The 16,542-nt window shown below is 43.8% G+C and overlaps 1 protein-coding gene across 2 annotated transcripts in view; it reads left to right on the plus strand.

The window, feature by feature from the left end:
• Positions 1–16,084, plus strand: part of IVD (isovaleryl-CoA dehydrogenase) — a 38,892-nt gene extending 22,808 nt beyond the window's left edge. The window contains exons 7-12 of one of the 2 annotated variants that reach the window (XM_053279872.1): positions 2,290–2,386; positions 4,654–4,747; positions 9,488–9,569; positions 10,321–10,425; positions 11,103–11,175; positions 11,784–16,084. In XM_053279872.1, the coding sequence (XP_053135847.1) occupies positions 2,290–2,386; positions 4,654–4,747; positions 9,488–9,569; positions 10,321–10,425; positions 11,103–11,175; positions 11,784–11,917 (585 nt within the window). In that variant the 3' untranslated portion in view covers positions 11,918–16,084. The remainder of the gene's footprint in view (positions 1–2,289; positions 2,387–4,653; positions 4,748–9,487; positions 9,570–10,320; positions 10,426–11,102; positions 11,176–11,783) is intronic. The other variant, XM_053279879.1, reaches the window with a different exon arrangement.
• Positions 16,085–16,542: the final 458 nt, after the last annotated feature.

Consider the following 16,542-nt stretch of genomic DNA (forward strand, 5'->3'; position numbering starts at 1 on the left):
CTAGTCCAAACTCCATTGCTATATCGCTACTGAATATACGGACAGTGTTTAGCAGTGATTCAATTTCTGACTGGGACTTTCCATACAACTTCAGATCGTCCATGTACAGCAGATGGTTGATTTTACTTGATGTTTTAGATGTTTGGTATCTGAGGCCTGTTTTGTTTAGTATTTGTGAAAGTGGGGTCGTGGCGATTACAAACAACAGAGGGGATAGTGAGTCCCCTTGGAATATTATTATTATTTTATTATTATATTACACAGTCAGACAGGTGTTATTGACTGGTTTGTTTTATCCAGACATTGAGTCCTTCCCAAGGACCTGGGATGCCAGAATTTTTTGTCAATGTTGTTGCTGTTGTTATAGATATCGTCGCAGAATATAGGCTGTTCCCAGTAAAGCTGCTTTTTGTAATTGGCTGATGGTGGTGATGATGATGATGATGATTGATGATGATTAGTTATTCAATTTCTATACCACCCTTCCAAAAATGGCTCAGGGCAGTTTAAACAGAGAAATAATAAATAAATAAGATGGCTCCCTGTCCCCAAAGGGCTCACATTCTTTTTAAAAAAGGGGGGGTGCACGGAACCGGCAGGGACTGATTCAAAGGGGGGGGAGGGTGCACTTAGCCCTCCCTCCGCTTTCCCCCCCTGCCGGCGCTCCATTTTTAAAGTCCCTGTCCGGGCAGCAGCGTACCTCCCTGCCTCCCCATGGCCTCTTTGGCACCGCACGTGCACATGTCAGGCATGCATGCATGCGCACCCACCACTTCCAGCCAAAGAGGGCACAGGGCAGCAGGGAGGTATGCTGCCGCCCCGACAGGGACTTATTGATGGTATGGTATGTTTGCTTTTGAGTGGTGATTGTTAACCACCTTGGGCATCCCATTATTGAGACAGATAAGTGGGGTATACTTTAGGGATGTACACTGAACCAGATCAGAGGCCCTTTATGGGCCTCCGAACTGGTTTGATCAGCCGGCAGTCCCCCCATTTCAACGGCGGGGGGGAATAGCTTTAAGGGTGGGGCGAGGGTGCACTTACCCCTCCCTCCGCTTTCCCCTCCCTGCCGCTCTGTTTGTAAAGTCCCATCAGGGCGGCAGCATACCTCCCTGTGCCCTCTTTGACCGGAAGTGGTAAGTGCGCATGCATGCACCGCGCACACACGCCTGACATGTGCACACACGATGCCAAAGAGGGCATGGGGCAGCAGGGAGGTACGCTGCCGCCCCAACGGGGACTTTACAAATGGCACACCAGAGGGAGGGGTAAGTGCCCACTCCCCCACCCTTAAAGCTATGCTCCTCCATCTTCAAACCAGTCCCTGCTGGTTCTGTGCACATCCCTAGTATACATTTTTAAGAATAAAATATTGTATGACCACCTTCATACAGACAGTGAGGCTAAAATCTGTAGTAATCCCTGTTTGAAATTTTTAATTTTATTATTCCATTCTCAAAAATTGCAGAATAAGGAAAAAAGTAAGAGTAGCATGCTTTGTGCAGAAAGCAGATCAAAAAGTTCACAAAAGAGGGGAAAAACACCCAAGATAAATATGTCTTGTGCCTATTAATTTTTCATTTGATGCATCTGCACTGCTGCTAAGATTTTTTTAATTACATTTTATTTTATTTTTATTTATTGTTTTATTACATTTTTGAAATTTTAGTATTTGACTGTTTTTAATGTGTGAATGTAATTGTTGTGAATTAAAAATCTTATAAGACTAAAAAACAGGAAACCTGTTTCTTAAGCATAAAAATGAGATTTTACTGTGCGCACTTCTGAACATTAGGAATCATTTAAACCCTTTAACACCATATGAAAGGTTGACTCTATGCCAAATGTAATGCTTCTCATAAAAACACTACACAACTTCTTGTATGTTGCAGTACCCCATGTTTTGGAGATGTTATGCAGTGGATTATCCTCTGTATGTTAAAAAAAAAAAGGCATCGTTTTTGTGGGGATTAGTTCAATGCTAAGGATTTTTTAAAAGTTGTATCTACTGTACTAAAGCAATAATTGTGTGCCTTTTTAGAACGTGGGTTGCATTCCTCCAGTTTATTTGCTAGCTCTGTGTTGTTATGTGTGTGTGTATGTATATATGTTTGCTTCCTTCCTGTGGATGCTCACATCGCCACACCTGCCCCCTCCCACACAAGTCACTTATGCATGATTAGCTTCTGGCTCCTGCTCACTACACAAAATTGCTAGTTTGGAGAGGTTAACTAATGAAATGAGGTTTTCAGGGGTGTTTTCTTTTCCCTTTTCTCTTTCCTTCAGGGTGTGGCTGGTTTCAGCACTGCCCAAAAGCTTGATAAACTGGGAATGAGAGGTTCCAATACCTGCGAACTGATTTTTGAGGACTGCAAGATCCCTGGTGAGTGATGCCCAAGCTATGCTGCTTCACTCTGTGCATGGCGACTCTTCCTTGTTTAAGCATCTATCAGTTCTAGTTACTGAAATATTAAAAAACAATGTGGAGACAAAATTAAAAAAAAAAACACACACCATGAAAAACCATATGTTCTAAAACAGATCAAGCAAGCTGCATACTCACATAGATCAAGCAAGCAGTCTATAAAAACAATAGCATACTTGGGCAGTTCTTCACTAGTATAAAATTAGCATACAGCATTGATGTATCTCTTTCTTTTGTGGCTTCAGTCTGACTCACTTACAGTTCTGTAATTTTGATTGCAAGAGATGATTTACTTATGTCTTCTGGGACCACCAGTTAAAAGGCTTTGACCATTAGCTAGAATGGTACCAGATTTTCAGTCCCTGTGACTGATTTTTGAGGAAGACACTAACAGAGGAGATCAATTATCTGATTTTTCTGTGTGCCATAAGAAGTTTCCTCCCACTTGCTAATTCTAGTGTTGTCCCACTCTTGATGAGGAACTCCAGGGTGTGCTGCCTGCACACTCCTTCCCAAGAGTAGTATTTTTCATTTTGTAGGTTTGTATGTAAGTCAGAAACACCTATGGAAGGAATGCTGGGCTTAGTGTGCCTTTTGGTACTTGCATACTTGAGTTCTCATGGCAACAGAGTCCCTGTCCTCTGCTCAGTGGAACAGATCAGCAACAGTACCAAATGCCTGTATTCTTGTTGAACAATTATTGCTCCCCTCATCTCCCACATTGGAAGCTCAGCCACTTCAATAGCTTCCTGCCTCTGTCAAAATCTTTTACTTAGATCAAAGTGTACTTTAGTGTTACAACTCTGTCAGCTATATTAGTGCATGGTTTTGTGTCTGCAGTGCTCCACTGAGTGTAGCATCAGCTCCTTTTGATAGCGAGTTCTACTGTAATGTCGCTTTCTTAGGTCATGTAGCAATGGCCAGAAGCAAACCTGAAAAGCTCATCTTGTATTTTGCCTGAGGTGTAATTGTTCAAGGCTGCTCTCCAGGTACATTTAGACAATTCTGATGTTTCAGTTCTTCCTTGTAACTCTCTCTTCTGCATTTCCCAGGTTATTGCTTGGTGCCGTCTCTCTCCTTTTAGTTATGTTACCCACATTGTCTGTGAGATGATGTTTTTTCTTTGAAAATTTATGCTTCTCCTTTTATGACCCCATATCTTCTGCAAGGGAGGGAGTACCTGTATGTGGGGGGAATTTACTTCCAAATTCCGCAAACAAAGCAAATGTGTATTGCAGAATAATACCACTTGTCCAGGCTTATTCTGTGATTCCACTTTTACGATGCAGAAATATATATTGGATATGGAGTTCAGCTTTCTGAGAATCTCTGCTTCCTCTCTTTCCCCCCGCTTAACACTAACAGCTGCAAAAGCTGATCTGAAAACGTTTGGCTAGTGTGTGGTAAAATCATGAAGCTGAAATGAGGGGGTGACAAGCAGGATTTCTTATGGCAGGTAAAAGGGCAGCAATGCCCTGCCTAGCTGTTGGCCTCAGAATTAGCAGAACAATGTACACAAGACAAGCCAGAAAATATACTTTAATGTGCATAGGTTATACAAGGCACAAACTCTTAGGTTTGTTTGAGCACAAAATATGCGTGGCTTTACATTTGTGAATCAATTGAATGTCTGTGCAATATGCCATATTTGTAAAATATACATTGTAGTATATAATTCCAGATCCCCGTGCATACATCCAGAATTGTGTCACACTGGACATTCTTTAATTTGCTATGTTATAACAAGTGCCAACTTATTCTCAATTTGATTTTGACCCCTTAATACTGATGTCTAAATGTGAAGAGTCATAAATATGCTTTGTTTTCTTGAGCAAGGTATACAAGCATGGGAACATAGGAAGTTGCCATATACGGAGTCAGACGATTGGTCTATCTAGCTCAGTTTTGTCTACACAGACTAGCAGCAACCTCTCCAAGGTTGCATGCAGGAATCTCTCTCAGCCCTATCTTGGAGAAGCCAGAGAGGGAACTTGAAACCTGCTGTTCCCAGAGCAGTTCCATCCCTAAGGGGAATATCTTACAGTGCTCACATGTGGTCTCTCATTCAAATGCAACCAGGGTAGACCCTGCTTAGCTAATGGGACAAGTCATGCTTGCTACCACAAGACCAGCTCTCCTCTCCTGGGATCATTGTGGTTTTCTATTTTATGTTTACTTGAAAGACTTGGGAAACCCATGAGTAACTTACCTTTTGCTTTTCACAGCTGAGAATGTCCTGGGACATTTGAGTAAAGGCGTCTACGTGTTGATGAGTGGCTTGGATCTGGAAAGGCTGGTGTTGTCTGGTGGACCTCTGGGGTAACTATGTAAACTGTTCACTGTATTCAGTTATTAGTCTAACACAAGGCTGCACATCTTCAGCCTTCCAGCTAACAACTCTATCATCCCCAGCCACAGTGGCCAATAATCAGGGATGATGGGAATTGTAGTTTAACATCAGCTGGAGGGCCAGAGCTGTGCAGCCCTGCTCTAACAGCAAACCTTGTTAGGTTTCACCAGTTCTGTCAATTTGTGGCAGTAATTCTTTACAACAGGGTTTCTTAACCTTGGGCCCCCAGATGTTGTTGGACTACAACTCCCAGAATCCCCAGCCACAAAGGCCATGTCTGGGGATTCTGGGAGTTGTAGTCCAACAACATCTGGGGGCCCAAGGTTAAGAAACCCTGCTTTACAACATGCCCTTGCTCCTGACTAGAGGAAATAATTGTGACTGAAAAGTGGGATGAACGGTCTACATGACTCGATCTCTTACTATCCCTTATCTCCATGTGGATGTTTTTTGTACTTACGGTTATTTACCAGAATAAGCGCCTATTCATACTGTACATCCAAGAACCTTGCTGATTAAAAAAAAGTTAAGTATTGCTGACCAACATGGTGAGCAGCCTGAGGTTGACATTAGGGACCCACCAGGGCAGCCTTGACAGTGGAGTGCGATGGGGCTGCTACGGAATGACTTAAAAGCACTTCTGGGCTGTCATGTAACACTACTTCCATGGTTTCTGATGGAAACTGCTACGACTATCTCCATGGTTTCCAGTGAAGGTAGTGCTGTGTGGCTGCCCAGAAGTGGTTTTAAGTCATTCCGCAGCAGCCCAGTCTTGCTACACTGTCAGGGCTGCCTTTCAAGTTGTGTGGCAGCCCTGGTGGATCCCCAGCGTCAGTGTTAGTCGACCCATCATGTTGGCCGCTGTGAAGAATACTAGATGATGATGTTGCCCAAAACACAAATGAATTTTGGGGATGCCTTTACAGGAATAATATGTGTGAATTGGGTATATTTGAAGGGGTCCACACATTCGATCCAGACTTGGTAGCCAAGGATATTTCCACTTTCTCTGAGTGGAAATATACTAAGTGCCTCTGAGCATATGCAGAGTGCCTTTCCCTTTCTACTGAGCAAATGCAGCCCACTCACCCAAGTTAAGGAGAAGAGTACAGGACAGATGACACTGCTCCACAATCCAGAATCCCTGCATGTCTTTTTCTTTAAATTAAACACTGCCCCCCATTTCCCTAGCAAGTGTCTACCGTTTATAACTAGAACACAGACTCCTTCCGCTAAAAAAAACCAAACAGTTCTGGTTTTCCTCAATATTGCAGGCGATGCTCCATTTGAGACCTTTAATTGCTGAGGGAAAGGAATGATTCCTAGGCTTTCTTAGCTTAATCTTCTAATTTAGCAAGACATTCTGATATCTTCATACCAGTTCAGGGTCTGTTACCTCACAGAAGCTTTTCACTATTAAAATGTTCCCACACCTACACAGCTCTCCAGCCATAGGTAGGCTTTTTTTCCTTTGCACCTCTCCAAGCATGAACAGGCCATCAGGGGGCTGTTCTCAACACCAAGGCCAGTTTTAAAAAAAAAACCCCACCTTTCTCTCCACAAAGATTTTTGTGCCAGCTACTGTTTCTTAAAGCAGTTCCAAGTCTCTTAGACAAGGGGTCACTGCCACCTTTCATCAGCTTTGGGGGAGAGGAGGAGGCAGAGAGTGAGAGAGAGGCCAGCGTGCAGTCTGCTATAAAGGATTCTTGTTGAGAGCAGAGGCTAGGGCTGGAGGAGAAGGAACTTGCTGAGGTGCAGAGGAAGGGCAGAGCAGCAGAGGAAGGCATGCAAGGAGCAGTAGCTGAAGCAAATGGATGGCCCTGTAAAGAACATTTTAAAATGCTGCTGCTTGCTCCCTCCCAGTCAATCAGTGGAATGTGGGCGTGTGGCAGGTCGAGATGTGTGAACTGGGCTTCGAGTCAAACCAGTCCGGACCCAGTTCGGATCAAACTGGTTCGGCCACAGTTCCTAGAGCTTGTAAAGGGGGATCCTTACCAGATTCTCCTTTACAAGCACTGGGAGAACCCTATGGTGTTTTAAAGGGGTGGGGGGTGGGAGGCTACCTTACCCACTGCGGCGATGGGCCAGTGGTGGCTCCTCTAGGCCCCAGTGGTGCTACCCCCATCATCTTGAATCCAAAATGATGGGGGGGTGGGAGTGCCATTGGGGCCTAGGTGAGCTGCCACCAGCCCTTCTCCACAGCAGGTAAGGTAATCTCTCGCTCGCCCTTTTAAAACCCCATAGAGTTCCCCCAGTGCTTGTGAGAGGGAATCCTTACCAGATTCCCCTTACAAGCACTAGAACTAGGGTCGAACCGGTTTGACCCCCAGATCTAGGCCGGCGGGTTCCACAGAACTGGTTCACAGATCGGTTGGCTCGGTTTGAGTCCAGTTTGGACTCTAACCGAACCCCCAGAGCAGTTCTGTGCACACCCCTAGTGGCAGGAGCAGGAGAGGCAATTTAGTTGAGCTGCAGGATGTGCTGGAGACTGCACACCAAATCTGACTGCTGGAATTAAAATCTCAGTCGCCATGGCAACCATATGTGTGGGCTCCAGTTTGTTTAGAACTGTTACAGTTTTTCTGCTCATGCGCATGCTCTCCCCACCCCCTTCTTATTTTAGTAGAACAGCATAGACTATCCCAGGGCTGCACAACTTCGGCCCTCCAACTGTTTGGACTACAGCTCCCATCATTCCCAGCCACAGTGGCCAACTGTCAGGTATGATGGGAGTTGTAATCCAGCATCTGCAAGAGGGCCAAAGTTTTACAGCCCTGGCCTATAAAAGTAAGAAGTGTATTTCATAGGAAGATATTTGTTCAAAGCCTAGAAAGCTTCTGCTTGTTTAAAAAGATTGTGGTAAAAAAGATAAGAATGTGTTGTCCCCCTTGGCAGTGGCTGGTATAACAGGAGATAATAGGTTTGGGTTTGACGGTTAGTCAATAGAACGTATTACATAAGCTGCTACATGGAGCCTAGAAAGCTTCTGCTTGTTTAAAAATATTGTGGTAATCTTCAAGCTGATGGAGGACTCTCTACTCCTTGGAAGAGTAGCCGACAGATAGTGGAGCCTCACTGCCTCCACTATGATGGAGGGCTCTCCACTCCACTCCATGGGAATTTAGGAAGGGTGATTTGCTTCTCTCCACTCGTGTTCACAACCTGGGTAATTCCTGTGTAGCACTTGAGGCCAAGAAAAGCCAGCTGTCAACTAAAAAGAACTGGGTACTGTCTCCATCTCCTCCTCTTCGTGGGAATTGGTTAGACAGGGAAGGAAGGAGGGTGGCCAAGAAGCAGTGTGTGGACTGGAAATGAGCTGGGCCGTCTCCCTCTTGCTGGCACGGCACAGCAGCTGAGCTTGGAGGAGAAGGGAATGAAGCAGCAGAGTTGGCAGCAAGGGGAGCCTCTTGGACAGGCAAGTCAGCCAATCCCTCTGCAGGTTTGGGTGCAGCAGCAGCAGCTGCCACCAGACATCTAGTCTCAAGGACAGCCTGAGCTGCCATTGTCGTTGCCACCTCCTCTAGCCCATGTACCAGCAGCTATCTAGCTGAACCTTCCATTCCATGGCGAGTGTTGTAAAGTGAGACTCTGTTGTAAAGCTGAAACAACTTTATGAGGAATTTACAAACGTCTTAAGTGCCATTAGTCTTGACTCAGAACATCATAGTCAAGGACATTGCACACACACACACACAACAAGGTAATGGGAACAAGTTTTATCAGTTCATGTAATTTACATGATTAATGCTGTAACTCTCAAAAAGGATCCATGTGATCTGATTAGTGCAAGAGATAAGACTGTGTAATTACTCTTTTCAAAGGACGAGCACTTCTTTGTCCCTGTAAGAGTGGATGCTACCTGAAAGGTATTAGGACCACCTAACTTAATTAAGTCTGTACAGCACTTCCCTCCCATTTCATCTGGTGTCCTGAGCCTAGAGAAGAGCAGGCACTCTCTGTGGCACCACACTGACTCCCTGCACACTCAGAAACAGCGTGTCTCTGGCTGGCTGCCAAGACCAGCTAAAATTTCTGCTTTAAGGGTATTGCAGGCTGCAAAGAGAGCTTTGTCACCCTGCCCTATGGCATCCTTTCCTTCTCACTTCCTCTTAATGTTCACTCTTATGAAGAGTTCTGATAAACTTGAAAGCTGTCTTGCTGCTTCATAATTTGTCCTAATAAAGGTATTGCCCTGCTTTTGAATTCTAATTTTCCCCTCCGAATGGACTGACACAGTATGTACAATCATTGTAATTTGCAAGTTTCCTTATGCCAGGGAATGCTGTCCTATCTATGCACTTAAACATCCAAATGTATTACAGCATCTAAGCACTTGACAAGGGCTTTGTTTTCCTTACTTTACACACTGGTATCTGCAGACTACTTTTTATTGTTTCTAACTGTTGTTTTTAGTGAGAAGTTGGTGGTTTCATTAATTACATTTTTAATTATGATGGTTCTGTGTTTGCTGAATCTTCGTGAGCTATCTTCCAAAACCCATTTTTCCCCTAGAGCAGGGCTGCTCAACTTCGGCCCTTCTGCAGATGTTTGCCTACAACCCCCACAATCCCTGGCTATTGTTTTTCTGTGGCTGGGGATTATGGGAGTTGTAGTTCAAAAACAGTTGGGGGGCCTAAGTTGAGCAGGCCTGCCCTAGAGCAAATACACATCCTTTGATAAATTTATCAATGTGTCTCTTTCCCTGCCAGGATCATGCAAGCTGTCCTTGATCATGCTGTACCATACTTACATGTGAGAGAAGCTTTTGGGCAAAAAATTGGCCATTTCCAGGTGAGAGAAGGGAGAGAGTGTTGGTGAATTCATGGAATGTGCTGAATATCTTGACCAGAGGCTGTTTTCTTTTCAGCTTGTCGTTGTAATGTTCCTTGTTCCCTAATATGCAAACTGAAAACTTGAAGCCAATAGTTACTCCTTAAGTTATTTAATTGCTGGCTGTTTTAAAATAAATAAAAGAAAAAAGATCTAATACTACTAGAACCTCAGATTTTTATCATCCAGAAACTTGATACCAGGGGAAACTTGATACTGTTTGAATTGGATTTTCACATTATGATGAGAACTTCGGGTAACTCTGATCTGCTTAGTAGTTTAGCCTAAGGCTCATGTTTGGGGTAAAGGTTTGGAATCACACAGTGTCTTTAGTAAATTACTGCAATGGTTTAAGCAGTGCTAGAATGGCTCCTATCTCTACAGCAGGGCTGCGCAACTTCAGCCCCGCTACAGATATTGGACTACAACTCACATTTTTATACAACAATGGCCAACAGTCAGGAGTGAAAGGAGTTGTAGTCCAACATCTGCTGGAGGGCCAAAGTTGTGCGGCCCTGCCTGATAGCATCCATTCTTCCCCAGTAATAACTGCTCCTCCAGTGAGTTTAGCTCACACTGATTTACTGTAATGTGAAAAACAGCAGAAAAGGTATTAGTTTTTGTCTTCCTACCTTAGCAAAGTATGGGAACGAGATTTAGTTTTCATTCCAACATTCACTCCCCATGCCCACCTTTATACTGTTCTGTTTAGCTCATGCAGGGCAAGATGGCTGACATGTACACACGGTTGATGGCATGTCGACAGTATGTGTACAATGTAGCAAAGGCCTGTGATCAAGGTCACACCAACACAAAGGTGAGTTCACAGGATGTTTGTAGCACCGGGTGTTCTCTTCTTTTGAACCCTGTTTTTCTCATTGTTTTGGGTGGGAAAGGGTAAAGCATCAGTAGTGTAGGAGTCCAAGTTAGTGACAGAAAACTTTAATGGGTTTAATGCTGTATACTCTCTTTAAAGAGAAAAATACTTCCTGGCAAAAGTGGTGGTGTGATAACTTTTACTTAAAAACACAGCACATGAATTTTTGTGTGTAATTTCCATGATTGGTATCAAACGTAGCTGTGGCTATCACAGCTAAAACATCCACCATTGCATATGCTTTAAAAATAGCAACTAAATATGGCAGCCAGTTAGTGTGCTGTCTTATACCCTAAATTAAATTCCACATACTCACATGGACATAGTTCAGTGCCATGAAGATTGTACTTTTATTGTGGTTGAGGATGGATGAGAGGGTCATGTTGTATGCTTGTGTAGAACTTAGAGAGACATTGTGGCACCCTTGTCTCACAAGAGAAGCTAAATGTGCTTCTTCCTCTGTAACTATTGCATGACTCTGAAATCTGTGTACCAGGGCAGGAGATTAGCTTAGGCAACTTTACCTTTTTCCACACACCCCCACTCTGTCTAGAGGAGCTGTGCCTCTTAACTGGACGTTTTGCTGTCAGTGCAAATAATCTTGTCCCCTCCTCCAGGACTGTGCAGGAGTGATTCTCTATTCAGCAGAATGTGCTACTCAGGTTGCTCTAGATGGAATCCAGTGTCTGGGTAAGATAATGGATTTGTATGATTGTCCCGCTAAGAAGCAAGCTGACTTGGGAGACTTACACTAAGGCATAGTCTCCTTGTGCCAGTTTGCACAATACAGCCCAGTTTGCATGCTAGAGCCCATGGCACACATGATTATGAAGGGGGCATGCTGAAAGCATGCCCGTCTTCTCAATGAATGTCCCGCTGTGTCCTTTTATCACATATGAGGGAGCCATTCATACACATGGACCCTGTACACATTCTTCAGGTAAGTAATTGGAGCATGTGTATAAGGGGCACTGGAATGGACACCCCCCCACACACACACACACACTAAAAAGGGATATGATGGGAGGGCATTGGGGCATCTGCAGAGGACATCCTGATGGGTGTGCCCTTGGCATGTACCCTTGGCATGTCCACTCCATAATTGTGTGTTTTGTGGGCTATACCATGCGAACCAGCCCAGTGTTATCCTGTGTTACTGATCAGCTTCTAAGCTTGTAGTTCTTAAAACTACATTATCCATTTCAACTGAATTAAGTATCCTTTAATCCAGAAGTTCCCCTCTGCATCCAGGAGTTCACCTTCTTGCTAGACTCTAAATTATTCTCCTTCCATTGCAGGTGGAAACGGCTACATCAATGACTACCCCATGGGTCGCTTTCTACGTGATGCCAAACTATATGAAATAGGGGCAGGCACCAGTGAGGTGCGGAGAATAGTCATTGGCCGATCATTTAACTCTGCCTTTAAGTAACTCTGCCATTAAAGAATCTCCACTTTTCAAACCAAGAGGCCTTTTGCTTCCAAGACTGAAAAGCGCACAAATATTTTTCTACTCCCAGATCCCAGGATGACCACTTCTGGCTCTTGGCCTGCTCTCATTGCAAATGCTGCTAGATTGGTCTGAGAATGTGATTGTGTTACAGTGGAACACTAGTGGATAGTTCAAGTGGAATGCATGAATATCTGTCATCATGCCTCATGCAAGAGAGAATGAAATTTTTGTCCATTTTCCAAGGTGACTTGTTTCAGGAACCATTGGAACAGATCTTTATCCCTAAAACTCTACTTCTGAGGGATCGATTTAACAGCTTGATACTCCATAGCATAGCATTGCACCTTCAGAAGGCCAGCTGACTTCACAGGGATCTTACAGGGCCCTACCTATACAGGCAATATTAAACCTGTAGTTGCTAAAACTTTATTAAAATGTAAGGCATGTATGTATAAAATGTGCATTCCTTTTCTCTGTTGCTGCTTACTGAGGTATATTAGTACCATGTGAAGCCTTCATTCATTTGATGGTCTGCCACCTTGTGCTTGATTCATGTGATGATGTCACCATCCATCATTCTAGAAGCAGTTAAAATGTCAAAACACTGCATTGTGCCATCCAAGAATGGGTTGAGGAGGAGGAGGCGGCAACTTGATTGCGGAATTTCTTTTACTTTTTCACCTTTTTGTGAAGCTTTCCCTTGATGATGGTGGCAGCCTATATACCTTGCTTTAACAGGCTGGAAGAAAAGAAAGCACAGCAGATAAGGAGGAGTGATGGGTTTTACTGTGTTTTGGAATGGCTTACAACACCACACCATAAGAAGACTTAAGGGTGTGGGGTTCTTTTAAACTGTGCAGTAAACAGCAGCATTACACAATTTCCAAAGATCTAGGGCCCCTGTTCTAGAAACAGAAATCCAAGGGTGTTAACTTGAACTTCTAGACTAATCTTCTACTCTCTTTATAAAGGATGCATAATCTGCATTTGAGAATGTTCTTGGAGCTGTTGTACATTTGGCCCTTGTGGTTATTTAACTCACAGAGTCTTTATCAATTCTGAAAATATATTTTATTTTTTAAAGCAAGTTTTTAGCCATCATAGTGGCAGAGATATGTTTGAAGGTTCAATTGCAAATAGTAACGTAGGTCTCTGCACTAAACAAGTTGCCTGATCCATCTTGGTGTACATACTGCATCTGAATTCATGGGTTCTTGGCATCTCCAGATCAGATAGGAGCATGTAGACTTCTTCCTGATTCTTGTAAGTGTATCTGTTAAAGGGCAGTTCTTTTTGAGAAAATAAGAAATGGGGAAATGATTAGAGCCGGAGGTGCAGAAATGGAAAGGTGTTTCTAAAGTATTTTAAATGTCATCTTATATGTTAACATATCAGAAATGGGAAGGAATAGCAGCAGTTTTCCTTGAAGACCATGAAATGTGATGGCAGCAGTGAGTCATAGCTTTATCACTCATCTCTGGCTGGAGCTTCAGTGAAACAATTGTGAAAAAAGAATCATTCAAGGGTTTATTATAATATTCCAAGTTGAAACAGAGGCTGTCGATGCAAGGATACTGCAAAAATCACTCCTTTTTATGATCCAGTTGACAACTATGTTTTTCTAGGCATCATGGCCAATTTCAGACATGAAGCCACAATCAGTTCTGATTATTTCCATTTGGGTTTTAAATGGCTGTCAAATCAATGGAGACAATATGTACCAATTTACACCAGATAGCTGGTTTGATACAATACAGTGGTAGTTACTGAAAAAGCATAATTTGAACTAGCAGTGATCTTCATGCCCATGTTGTACACATTCTATGGGGAATGAGCCATTTCCTTGCATAGAATATTGTTCTGGATATATGTGCAATGCTGTCAGTCTTGGTACATAAAGTTTCAGTCATACAGAAAAATGAACATTACAATTCAGAGTTGCTCTCGGCTCCATGTCTGATATTCTTTATGTTAGGAGCATAGGAAGCTGCCTTATACCATCAGACCATTGGTCCATCTAAATTATTAGATGGATCTATTAACCAGTATCGTCTACACCAGGGGTTCCCAACCTGTGGTACACCAGAAGTTGCTGAATTACAACTCCCATAATCTCCAGTCACAAATTGTGGTTGGGGATGATGGGAGTTGTAGTTCAGCAACATCTGGAGTACCACAGGTTGGGAACCCTTGGTCCACACTGACTGGTAGTGGCTCTCCATGTTGTTGAGTAAGTTTCCACTGCAATGTATCATAAAAGAGCAACCCTTATGTAAATTGGTACATGTCATCTCCACTACATATACTCTGGTTCTGAAGTTTGCCATCTGATACTGTGAGTGCTCTTCATAACATGGCATCGAAGCCCTATTCACACATCATGTTTAACACATGTACAATCTATGTACTTAAGTACAGATCTGTATGCATGTACAGTTATTCACTTATGTTCAATGCAGTAATATAGTTCCTATGTGTACCCTGCATTTGAGGAGCCATGTACTCCACTTTACTTTTGAAGTGAATGCATCTGCTAACTTGGCAAAGAGGCACCTTTTAACGTGGTGATTCTCTTTATTTAGCAGGGGGAGAGTAACTGGCCCTATCCACCCCCAGCACAGTACCTCCAGGGACTGTTGCTGGTGTCTGTCTTATGCTTCTTTTTAGATTGTGAGCCCTTTGGGGACAGGGATCCATCTTATTTATTTATTTCTCTGTGTAAACCACTCTGAGCTATTTTTGGAAGGGCAGTATAGAAATCAAATAAATAAAATAAATGTACAGTCATTCACACAAAGTCATGTATGTGTATATAGAGATTTGTATGCCTGTACAACGTAAAATTTATTTATTTATTTATTACATATCTAGACCACCCCATCCAAAGGCTTTGGGCAGTGCAAAACAAGTTTTAAAAACATAAAAACAAACATTTAAAACACACTGCTTAACACAATATACAAACAATTTTAAAATGGTTCAGAATCATTTAAAACCAAATAAAATACTTTAAAACACTAGCCAACCCCACACAGAGCATCTGTGTGGCACTTTGGGGCCGGCTGTTTCCCTCTCCCTCTTCCTCATGCCCTGGTCTCTCCTCTCCTCCCATTCCTCCTCCCACACAGAGCTGCAGCGTGCGGCCAAGAAGGGCCCCACCCCCGCTGTTTTTTCTTCCTCCCGTCCGCCTGCCGCCACTTTTCTTCCGCCCCCGCCTTTCTCTCCCCCCGCCGGCGGCCCGCCCCCGCCTTTCTCTCCCCCCGCCGGCGGCCCGCCCCCGCCTTTCTCTCCCCCCGCCGGCGGCCCGCCCCCGCCTTTCTCTCCCCCCGCCGGCAGCCCGCCCCCGCCTTTCTCTCCCCCCGCCAGCGGTCCGCCCCCACCTTTCTCTCCCGCGGCCTGCCACCGCCAGCACTTTCTTCCCCTTCTTCTCCTCAGTCCTCCTCACTTTTGAACTCTTGCAGCATGTCGCAAGAGTTCCATTGCCAAATCCTGGGCACACATGTCCCAAGAGAATTAAATATATAGAAGTCCACTCATCCCCTCTGGCACCAGGCCAGGGCCAGTCCATCCCGCTGCCTCCCAGCCCAGGCTGCAGCCGAGATGGTCCCTCCTCACAATGGGCCGGGCCAACCGGCGCCCAGCCAATCAGGTGCCTCCACTGGCCAAATGGAGCTCAGCCAATCAGGTGCCTCCCTCGCCGGCAAGCATTGCATTGCCTTGCCATTGCCTTGCCACATCCCCACGCTGGCTGGCTAAGAGAATTAATCATAAAGATTATCTGAATCGGGTTTTACAAAATATACAGTAACAATATCTCTGAAAAGGGCTTTAGCATTCAGGTGATGTAGAGCTTGCAAAGGCAAAACTCATCCATATTAAAAGCTTCATGAGATGTATGTAAGAGGAGGAATCCATAACTCCTTTCAAGAGATCATTAATCAAACACTGGATGGACACATGGCAGTTTCCATGTGTGACTGTGATGAATGCATTGAGTGACTTTTTCACAGGTTACTTTTGAGTCTTTTAAGGGGCTTTTGCTGTGACAAAACATGGGAAATTGTTGGCTAACTGCTGGTAGTTCTGTTACTGTAATCATGTTGATAAAAGGCATTTGATTACAAATAAAGTTATCTTCTCTATTTATATATGAGTTGTTAACAGGTTCCATTTTGCCCAGCAGGAGGCAGATAGAAACTTCAAACATTTTCTAATTTCTCCACAACCAAGAGCTGAATTTCTCCCAACTGGCACATCCTGTTTGGGTAGAACTGGCAGCGTTGGTTGGGGTGTTCCTTGAGCTAATTACTGCCTTAGTCGTCATCCTCATTCTCCCCTTATAAAAAAGTTTGTGGCACATTGAATAGTTATTGAGATCTTTGAGTGCTGGGGAGTTATAATTAGCAGCAGAAATTATGAGGCTACAGAACACTAATGTGTATTTTCTACTGGTCTAGTGATCCATTCTAGATAGAGAGATGGGCATTTTTGCTAATGCCTTGATTAACCAGCCACACCACATTTCATGTGATGCTGCTTCATAACTACTGAGTTCAAGAGAGTAGAGACACACAGAGTAGACTTTGGGCAGTTTCACATGATCA

The sequence above is a fragment of the Hemicordylus capensis genome, chromosome 1 (assembly GCF_027244095.1).
Source record: "Hemicordylus capensis ecotype Gifberg chromosome 1, rHemCap1.1.pri, whole genome shotgun sequence".
NCBI lineage: Eukaryota > Metazoa > Chordata > Lepidosauria > Squamata > Cordylidae > Hemicordylus > Hemicordylus capensis.